The sequence below is a fragment of the Zingiber officinale genome, chromosome 2A, assembly GCF_018446385.1.
Source record: "Zingiber officinale cultivar Zhangliang chromosome 2A, Zo_v1.1, whole genome shotgun sequence".
In the NCBI taxonomy this organism is placed as follows: domain Eukaryota; kingdom Viridiplantae; phylum Streptophyta; class Magnoliopsida; order Zingiberales; family Zingiberaceae; genus Zingiber; species Zingiber officinale.
Window position 1 is genome coordinate 15946128 of NC_055988.1, and position 11146 is coordinate 15957273.

An 11146-nucleotide genomic window follows, 5' to 3' on the forward strand; every position below is an offset into this window, starting at 1 on the left:
TACAACTTTAATAAATCTAACACTTGCATAAAAATAATAGACTAATTAAAGAAAGAAAGATGCTATGTTTTTTACTTGGTTGCAACAGAGAAGGTTGTTAATCCAAGACTCTGAACCACTAATCAAATTTTCCTTTCGTCATAGGCTGAGAAGTCTCTTATAGCAGTTGAAGCATTCAATTACGAAGCTAGACTGAATCAGGATTGATTACAAGTGTTCATCTAAGTTTCTCGAACCAAAGTTGTATTTATAACCCTGGTCGGGGTGCTTGGAACGGTTCCAGGTGCCGGGGGGGATAAACTTTTATTCCCGTCACAACAGAACGCGCCACGTCGTATTCCGGATAAAACTCTGTTGTGGGCACCCGGAGTCCGGGCGCTCGGATTCGGAATGTCTTTTCGTCCGGGTCTTCCGCTCCGGTTCCACTCACATTGATTCGAGTCTTCCACTCTGGCTTATCTCGCTTGGGTAATTTCAGTCATTCGGAATAGGGCTCACCCGAACCCATTTTCTGACCTTAGAGCAGTCTTTCACTCTGGTTTCTCGTCCCTCGGAATTGTTGTGTGCTTCCTTCTCGTCTGTCAGCATACTCTTCCACAATGCCTCGTCCCTCAGACACACTAAGTCTGTCGGCTCTCTCCCGTGCCATCCTTCTCGCTAGCTGCGTCTTTTGCTCGTCTCCCTGAGCAATCTTTCGCTCTGACTTCTCGTCCCTAAGAAACACGACAACTCCCTTCTTGTCTATCTGCGTACTCTTCGACAGCACGTCGTCTCTCGGACGCACCGAGCCCATTGACTCTCTCCCATGTTGTCATTCTCGCTAGCTACGCATTTCGCTCGATTTTCAGTGCTTCTAAGTTCCTGTACACTTAGACACAGAGGTTAAATACCAATATGGTCTAACTTGACTTGATTGATTACATCAAAACTACCATGGGATTCTTATAATTTTTAGTTCAGAGAACTTCTCTTTGCTTATTTTTATTAACAGGGACGCGAATTGGAGTGAAATTGGAAGAAGGCGATCAAGATGTGAAGACACCATAGCCGACCATAGTTACCAATGCCCGACTCAGCCTCCTTGCCACGGATGCACATGCCCAGTGGCACGGGTCGTGCATAGCTTGGCTTGCTCACCATGGTTATCTGTGCCCTGCTAGATCTGAAGCTCCTACACCCGACACAGGCGCCTGTGCCCAACTGCACCAGGCGTGTCGGGCATCCAACTCTCTATACTATTAAAGGGGCTCTCCTCATTTGGAAAGGCATTTACGGTTTGAGACTTCATCCCTTTCCTTGAGAAAGGATTTTTCCCTTTAGGGAAAACCCTAGAGGCTTCCTCTACATCGATCCACTTGATCCGTCCTCTTCTAGAGTAAGGAAACACCCTAAAAACACCGACAATCTCCTCGATAAACATTTCTTCTTCTCTATCTCACGTTTTGATTGTAAGAATGTTATATATTGTGTATTTAGTTTGTAAATCCTTCGCAATGGAGTAAACCTCCAAATTTTAGGTGTAAGGAGTAATCATGATGTGATGTGATGTATGAATTATGTATTTGGATATTTTCTTGTACCATGATATGTTTACTGGCATGTTCTATGTGTGTTGTGCATTGTATATATTTGACAAAATATGTGTGAGGTCAACTTATGTAGATGTAGAGTTTTGTTCATTGTGTAGAAGAGGTGATTTGAATTGTATGACCGAGGAACCCTATAACAAAGGGTATCCTTACTTTCTATGGCATTCTCTTGAAACGGAGAATAATTCCCTACAAGGGAAGCTAATTAGAGTTTGTGAGTTTTCTCCATATTAATATTATGAAGTGATTTGGATAATCTAGCAATTGTATAACTAGAAAGCCTTAGTGATAAAGGATATCCCTTTAACCGGACTTTCTAGCTTACATTTTCTACTTAATTTCATTAATCTACTGTTAGGAAGCAAATCAAATAACTCTAGCGATTGCATGACCGGGACCTTAGGATATCCCTTTAACCAAATTTTCTAGAGTTACTTTTTTACTTAATAACGTTAGAACTTGTGTAAACTCTCTGGTGCGGTCTTCTCAAGATTGTGTTGGACTTTAGTTAGAAGTCCTACAAAATACATAGGGATATTGCTAGTATCATAGCGAAATCGAAATCTTAGAATCTCTCACCCCCAAACTCAACTTCACTTTTTCTCACTCTCTCTACTCTCTCTTTCCTCCTCTCTTTCTCTTCTCTTAACAACTCTCTTTTTCTCAAGTGCTCGTGAACTAACTTTCGATTGTATAGATAACTCGCTGTATGAAGTCAACTAATGTTTAATTAACAGTCTTCGTAGGATCAATATTTTTATTACTTGACAATAATCGTGTACTTGCGGTGCGACATTAGTAGTTGTCACCATGTTGAAGGTCGCCTTGGACTAGGTGATGAGGCTAACGGATGTTGAGTTTGAGGCTTGTGGCGCTAAAATCATTGACCAAGCCCAAGAGGTGATGGTTAATGAAGGGGCTCTACTTGATCTAGCACCAACTTTGATGGTGGTGACACCCCGAGTTATCGCCTCAACCTCGGGGAAGTCAAAAGTGCCCCTAGTTTTCCCTCAAGTAGAAGCAGAGCCCACACCCTTGGGGGAATTTGGGACCTCCTTTTGGGTAACAAGAAAAAGGTGACGGTCACCAAGAGTTGGTTGTAGCCCATCTCTGTCATGGGCTCGAGGCTTGATCCCCCCTCCCAGCCCCGGTCCTTCGACTCAGGAGGCCCTGGGCGAAATTTCTTTCAAACGATGCTACTATAACAGGCATAGTTAACAAAATTCTATAAACAATTACTATATTTGAATAACAATCTACACCTTGAAAAAAAAATTAAAGAAAACAAAAAAAACACAGTTCGCTAAGATCTGAAAATAAAAAAAAACAGGTCGCTAAGAAAATTCTGTAATATTTTAGAGAGTTCCCACCTCTGGAATGTGCGGTGGAGATCTGAAAATAAAAAAAATAATAATAATAAGCAAACAGTTCGCTGGTGAACTGAGACCAGAGGAGAGCTCCAAGTGCAGCAAAAGAGTTCTTCTACTTGTTAATAAACGTCAAGGCCTTCGACCATAGGAAGAGCGTGAGCAAAGAGATGATGAGGCCATGGGAAATTAAAGGAAGTAGATGGTAGCAGACGAACTCGAACAGAATCCAAATAGCAGTGGCACCAACGAGTATTCCGGCTAAGATCTTCTTGAGGATACCAAAATGAGTTGGATCGAAAGGTAGTAAGGTACCTTGGCCACCGCCGAGGATGTGGTGAACGGACTTCTCCCTGCCGAAGAGGCGGAAGACCTTGGCTTTCTCAGGCAGCAGGCGGCGCCGCACGGCCGCAGCAAGCTTTTCTTCGCTCAAGCGGCGGCAGAAGCAAAACGGAAAGCCCTAAATCTGATTTTAATTACTGATTTCCTGCACTACACCTATTAAACTTAAACATAATATTTTAAAAAAAAAATTGGGCCCCTCAAAAATCTAGGCCCAGGGCCATCGCCCAGGATGACCCTCCTCCAGGGCCGGGCCTGCCCCCTCCCCAACTCATAGAACTCTTGTGCGAGAGTTGTGTCAGCCAGCATCCCTTCGTATTTGCTCGTCTAGCCCTTGACATCTCCTATTGAGATAGAGGATGATCTAGCAGAGGCCAGTTCCTTGCATCCATTTGATCCAATTCCCATTGAGGCAAGAACTCTAACTTCGTTCAGCCTACAGAAAGATCCAAGGGCTAGCTCATCGCATCCTCTTGGACTCTGGTCTTCTAGTTCATCAAGAGTACACAACAGCTGGGCCCATTCACCCTGCCCTGGATCACGACACCATCCCAATTGGTGTGGGAACCCCCAGGGGTAGGATGTTCTAAGAGAGGACTTACCCTTCTCAACCTAGTGGTAGCGAGGTGGAAGGATTGTGAAGCAATCGCGGAGGGTGTCTCCCTCAGGGGTTTAGTGGAAGAGCTTATGGGGACGACGCTGAACATATGTTGAAACTAATGGTCTTCACCCAGTGATTCCCTGAAGTGTGGTAGGGTCGCCGTGAGATGTGAGTATGCATAATTGAGTTGGAGGACCAGCTAGACTCTCTAAAAATGAAAGCTTCCCTGGCCTAAGTGGAGCTAACACAACTAAAGAACCTAAGGGACGACCCTACTACAGATCAGTTGGAAATCTTTTAGTTGAGGAAAATCATATTTGAGAGAAAGTCGATTAGTTTCCAAGCGAAGTATGAGGTAGATCAGGTAAAGAAGGAGGTTGATTTCCTAGAAGCTCAAAGTAAGAGGTTAGAGTTGGGGAAGAAAAAGCAAGGGAAGGAATTAAGAAGTTGAGAGCCACGATGAAAGCACAGGAGATGAAGCTAGGGGCAACTAAAACAGGGTGGAGATTGATAAGGTTGAAGTGGATGCCGACCATAAAAGACTTAGGCTCATGGAGGTGGAGTTGGGGGCCACTTGGGAGGAGACCGAATCTAGCAAAGCCCTAGCGGAGAACCAGTTGTAGGAGTTGGAGTCCATTCATAGCAAAGCGGAGGCACTCTTGCTGAAGTCAAGAGTAGGCTTCGGGCTACACTGGAGACTTATTGTAAGGAGGTTGAATCTGCAAAGGCATTAGAAGAGGCCCAACTTTGCGAATTGGACATTATTCGCATGGAAGTAGGGGCAACCAAAGCTGAAGTTGAGGCATTAAGAGTCTCTAAGATCGAACTATTGGCGGTGCTCGAAACTTAGAGAAACTAGCTAGAAGGCAAGATGACCGAGCTCCAGGAGTACCATGCAGGGGAAGATGTGCGTTTGGTTGCCAAAAAGAAAGAATTCCTTCACTTCGAGAAATTTTACGGTGTGGTCGACACTCATCTTGCTCGAATGATGCAGTATGGAGTGGATGATGCTCTTAAGCAGCTGATGGAAGTTGGGTACCTATCTGCCAATAAGACTTTATCTACTGTCGTTTTATCAAAGATCACTGCTTGCATTCTTGAAGAAGATATGACCGATGTCTCTTGATGTCATCCCATCTTTCAAGACATTTTTGAATATTATAATAAATATCCCTATGAAGTGGGGTCTCCCTTTTGACATCCTTGCATAAGTATATATACACACACAATAAACCACTAGGGCATTTTATCATAGCATAATTGATCTTTGCATAGGGAAGATTATTGAACGAGACATTTTATATTTGTTAATTGACCTTATCTATTAAAATAAATATCCATGAAATTCGTCATCATTGTGACAAAAAAAGATAAATACGTTTGTCCTCAGCGCTCCCGTCAATTCGTCCCAAGGTCAATATGAGATTCATCATCATGATCTTAAAGGAGAGAGACATTTTATATTTGTTAATTGATTTAATCTATTAAAATAAATATCCATGAGACATGAGGAGAGAAGTCATTAAACATAGAATAACTTTCCTGTTATTATTACGAGAACCCATAATTGCAAATTGCAACGGGGCATAGAATAGTAAGCTTCTTCTTCTTAATTTATTATGCAAATGCATTGTGGAACAATTTGGCCATCTTGTGTCAAGTCACTTTCACCCAGAACCAAATGTGTGCCCACTCTAACGTGGCAAAATAAGTGTCCTTGTATTCACATTTTTTAAAATAAAAATAATAAAAGTTAAATATCTTTTATTTTGTTGATGAAAAATAAATATGATACTTGGATTGCCCTTTATTCACATCCAATTACTTTGTATTGTGATTAAGGAGGAGTTTAACTTGTCTGGATTACGGTTTAACCCTAAACTATTTTCATAATTAATTAGGTATTTAAAAGATAATTCTTAATTTATTTTGATAGTAGGTAGAAAATTAAGAATAGATAATTTGCATTAACAAAAAAGAAAAATAACTTGTAAAATGGCAAGTTGTTCTTTGTACACATAGTTTCTGACTCTATATATAGCCTAATCCACGGACTCGAATCGTAGTCATTGACCTCTCCGAGGCAAAAGCTCGAACACTTGGTGGGTATTAATACGCGCGGTTCTGGACATGGAGGCGAAAAGCTTCGGCAACGGCGGCGCCGCCGCTCCTCACGTGGGGCTGCTTCCCATGCCGGGCACCGGACATCTTATTCCTTTTGGGGAGCTTGCTAAGATCCTCGTCTCCCGCCACGGCTTCTCCGTCACCATCATCACCTTAGCTGCCTCCGCCTCCAAGGCCCAGGACGCAGTCCTCTCCTCCCTCCCTCCGGCCATCGCCTCCCTCGCCCTCCCAGCCGTCCCGCTCGATGACCTCCCCGCCGACGCCCACCTTGTGACCATCTTGGCCGTCGCCGCCTCCCGCTCCGCCCACTTCCTCCGCACCGAGTTGTCCCGCCTCCAGGCCTCCTCTAACCTCGTCGCCATCGTCGGCGACATCTTCACTACCGACGCCTTTGCTGTCGCCCGCGGCCTCGGCGTCCCGCCGTACTTGTTCTTCCCCTCCAATCTCCTCTGTCTCTCGATCTTCCTCCATCTCCCCGAGCTCGACGCCTCCGTCGCCTGCGAGTACCGGGATCTCCCGGAGCCGCTCCGCCTCCCTGGTTGCGTACCGGTCCCTGGACCGGAACTGGTCGAACCGATTCAGGATCGGTCCAACGAGGCCTACCGGTGGATGCTCCACCACGGGCGCCAATACCGGGACGCCGAGGGAATAATCGTGAACACGTTCGAGGCGTTGGAGCCGGACGCCGCCAAGGTCCTGAGGCAGAACGAGCCGGGCCGGCCGCCAGTCTATCTTGTCGGGCCGCTGACGCGGACCCTGCCGGCGGTGGGCGAAAAGGACGCCGAGTGCTTGCGGTGGTTGGATCGGCAGCCGGCCGGGTCTGTGCTGTTCGTGTCCTTTGGCAGCGCCGGGACCCTGTCGACGGCGCAGATGGCGGAGCTAGCTCTGGGTCTAGAGATGAGCAGGGAGCGGTTCCTGTGGGTGGTCCGGAGCCCCAACGACGACGGCGACGTGTGCGAGGCCTACTTCACGGCCCAGAGCAAGGCGGATCCCTTCCGCTTCCTGCCCGCCGGGTTCGTGGAGCGGACCAGCGAGGTGGGCATGCTGGTCCCGTCGTGGGCCCCTCAGGTAGCGGTGCTGGGCCACTCCGCCACCGGCGGCTTCCTGAGCCACTGCGGTTGGAACTCGACGATGGAGAGCGTCATGGCTGGAGTAGCCATACTGGCGTGGCCGCTCTTCGCGGAGCAGAGGCAGAACGCGGTGATGCTGGCGGAAGGGGCGAGGATCGCGCTGCGGCCGCAGGCGGCGGAAGGCGGACTGGTGTCGCGCGAAGAAGTGGCACGGGTTGTGAAAGAACTGATGGAGGGGGAGGAAGGGAAGGCTGCGCGGCGGCGGGTGTTGGAGCTGCAGGAGGCGGCGTTGAGGGGTCTTGAGGATGGCGGCGCAGCCGTCCAGGCGCTGGATGAGGTGGCGGGAAGGTGGAAGCCCACCAATTAAATCAAATAATTAAAAGAAATAAAAACCTTATTATATTACAATATCATAAATATAATAATAACAATTGTAGCATATAATCACAGACAATATCAAATTGCTCGTATAAAATACTTTTTTAAGGTGTTTGATATCCCAATAAAAAAGACTATTATGGTAAAATAAAATATCTTCTATCATTATCTTTCTGTATTTTATTATAGACACTAAACCGTTTGAGATCTCAAACAATATTAATAATAATATATCGTAAGGACTTCAGCAATGTTTTAAAAGGTTTGAGAAAAGTAGTAACGATGAAAGGTACGGATGCAAGGAAGTCACTACAATTAATATTCGGCCTATTTAAGAAGTTTAGAATTAGATTTTCTATGAAAGAGGAGAGATCCTTCCAAATGCATAAAAAGCAGACCGACATAAAAAACAAAACAAAACAAAACAAAACAGAATTGAGAATTGTGTGGTGATGTCTTATTTATCATTATTATTTATTAGAATATTATCTAAAGAAATAAGACAAGAGTCAATATTACACTTATAAAAAAATAAAAGAATCAATATTTAAATTATAAAATCTTAATGTATAATCAATTATATAGATGAAGGAACCATACAGACAAGAGCGTTTTGCATCACCCAGCGGCCTTATTGAATGTTATAAATGAATTTCTTACTTTGCCACACATTTTGTTGAAAATTATGAATGAATAAACTTATTTGGTTGCTCGGTAAAATAGTTTTCAGTGATGATTATGAAGAAAGACATTAAAAATGTCTATATGTCACATTAGTCTATTAATATATATAAAAAATAGTAGTTTAACCGTTTTAATATTAATGACTAGATTAATAAGTCAAGGAAAAAGAGATTTATTAAAAATAACATGTTAAAAAATATATATTCGCTTATTCAATATATGTAAGCTATAGGTATGAACAATATATTGTGGTAAATAAGGGTGCAATTTATGTTTGGAGTAGGATTGTAATGGAGAATTTAAAAAAATCTATGAGGTAGAATACCTAAAATTTAAGGACTCATGACAATTATATATATAGTTATAGTTATGCTTGCGGTCATGCCTAGCCTAGCCCGACCTATGATTATGCTAACCTAGCACAACATGATCCAAATCTTATTAGGTTGCGTCTGATAAGATCGGTTAGATTACCCCATGACTCCTAACTCGATTGCCACCTCTAATTGACAACATCTAAATGACAACGACTTATGGAATCAACCGAACCCGAGTCAACTTGTACACTCAACCAGTTGCTTAAATATAAAGCACTCCCATAATCTCATATCAGGAAATTTAATTAAATTATATATTAAAAACTGGAGTAGGCTACCGGCCCATGGGCCATGGGCCCTAAACTTATTAACGGACGTGTCACTGCCAGAGTGGGGCCCCTTGGATGCGGCGGCTCGTTATCTGTCGGATTCTCTTTTGTCTCTTTCTTATTTATTAAAACAAACTTGCCTATATATTTAATTATTTCCGTGAGTGGTAAAACCGGCGAATGTAAATAAGTAATTTCTTTTTCCTTTTAATCCAGAAATAAGTAATTTCTCTTCCTACAACGCAACGAAGATACTGAATTCGACAGAGCGCCAGCGAAAACTGAAAGCACCCAATTTGATACCCATCAGCAGACCCCAAGGCTCTCTCTCTCTCTCTCTCTCTCTCTCTCGTTCTTCTGCTGCGCTTTATCTTCTTCTTCTCCCACTCTGTTCCTCTGTTTGCTTGAAGTCTGTGCTCCTGCCGCCTCCACTCCTCCTCCACCACCACCTCCTCCTCCCCACTGACAACCAGTTAATCCTGCTCTCTCGCAGGTCGCGTTCTTCCCTCTTGAGGTAATCAATCAACCCCATGTGCTTCTGCTTCCTCCTCCAGTCCTTCCTCTGCTCTCGTCTTTTTTTTTCTTAGCTTTTCAGCTAATCTTTCGTCGTTTCTCTTTATTTGCAAAGCGGATATTGGATTTGTGCTTCGAGAGCCACCCCTTCGCCGGAACATTCTCGCTCCTTTCTTACGCTTTGCTTTTGCTTTTTTTGGTCAAGTTCTTTTGCCACTTTACGTTTGATTCGTATGGCTGAGTTTGTTGATGTTTTGATTGGTTTGAGTTTGATTTGCAGGGAGGAATTGAGCAAATAGATGCGAATAGAATTTGAAGGTAGAAGAAGCTAAGAAATGGATGCAGCGCTGTCGTCGATGGTGCCTGTTAAGCGCACTGAGCACGTCGAGGTAACCTCCATGTCCTTCCCGTCGCGCTGTCGGCGCCGGCAATGCGAGGCCGCTGGGCCGCGCACCATCAGAATCTTCTGCGACGACTGCGAGGCCACTGATTCCGACGACGAGGGTGAGGGCCGACGCGTCCGCCGATATGTCCAGGAGATTCATTTCGAGCACCGCCCCGAGGCTGCCGGAAAGAACGCGCCGCCCGCTGGGAAGAGGAAGAAGGCGGTGGATTCGGTTGGTTCCGTGGCCGCTGGCGGAGGCGACGATGGCAGTGCGCGCAGGTTCCGGGGTGTCCGGCGGCGGCCATGGGGCAGGTACGCGGCCGAGATCCGCGACCCTCTGCGGCGCGTTCGGGTGTGGCTCGGCACGTTCGACACCGCCGAGGAGGCGGCGAAGGTGTACGACTCGGCCGCCATACGACTCCGCGGGCCTGACGCCACCACCAACTTCTCGCAGACGCTGGTCGCCGTCCCCGCGCTGCTGCCTTCCCATCCCCCTCCGCCCCCCTCTCCAAAGAGGTGTCTCTCCACGACCACCATCAACCTCACCTCCATGTCCGGAGGCGGCTACGACTCTGGGGACGAGCCGCAAATCCTCTCCTCCCCCATATCCGTCCTCCGCGGCGTCACTTCCCCCACCGCGGCGGCATCCATGGATAACGCCGATGCCTTCTTGCCGTGGCAGTTCAGTGGCTTTTTGCCCACGGAGGAGGCTACGCTACAAGACGATTTCCTCGGCTTCGCCGCAGCGGAGCCGAGCCTGCTCGACGACGACTCGGCTCGTATGCACTTCGCATCTGACGTGATGAGCCACGGTTTCCTCGGCTCTGGCTTGGAGCTCCGCTCGCCTACGTGGCAGGGTGGGGACGACTGTTTTGAGGACATCGGCGATTTATTCCCGATCGAAACGCTCACTGCCATTTGAGGCCGTTATCCGGGCACCGATTTGTCGGCCGATTTTGTAGCGACGGGAACAAAAAACGAAATGAGGCATTTTTTTTCACTTCTATCGATTTTGTATTATTATTTTTAAAAAAATAGTGCCGCCTAAAATTTTGCATATTAATATTCATAAATTTAGTGGTGCTAACTGTTAAACAGAATGTGTGCGGGAACGCTGGGTCAAGTGATAGAAATTCAAAACTTTCGAAACTGTACGAAGAATATAATATATTATACCTCGATTAATCTCAATAATTCATCTTAATAGATAATCAAATATAAGTGAGCAAATTTAACATTCAATTTGATGGAATTTTTTTTTCAATATGTACAACATTAATTAAATAAATCAATTTAAATAATTTCTTAAACTAGATGGACTTGATAGAATGTATTAATATTTGTGAAGAGGGCTTTTAAACTATAAACAATATCTATAAATAATATCCATGAATACATTTTATAAATCATATTCATTAATAGAATTCTTATTAAATTTATAAATAAA

The 11146-nt window shown here is 45.0% G+C and overlaps 2 protein-coding genes across 2 annotated transcripts; both read left to right on the forward strand.

Annotated features, from left to right (window-relative positions):
* Positions 1-5997: 5997 nt before the first annotated feature.
* LOC122044423 (hydroquinone glucosyltransferase-like) lies at positions 5998-7460 on the forward strand. Its single transcript, XM_042604903.1, has one exon. The coding sequence runs from the start codon at positions 6030-6032 to the stop codon at positions 7458-7460; it is 1431 nt and encodes a 476-aa protein (XP_042460837.1). The 5' UTR covers positions 5998-6029.
* A 1973-nt stretch (positions 7461-9433) lies between these two features.
* On the forward strand, positions 9434-10681 carry LOC122044424 (ethylene-responsive transcription factor CRF1-like). Its single transcript, XM_042604905.1, has one exon. The coding sequence runs from the start codon at positions 9650-9652 to the stop codon at positions 10619-10621; it is 972 nt and encodes a 323-aa protein (XP_042460839.1). The 5' UTR covers positions 9434-9649; the 3' UTR covers positions 10622-10681.
* The last annotated feature ends 465 nt before the right edge of the window (positions 10682-11146 follow it).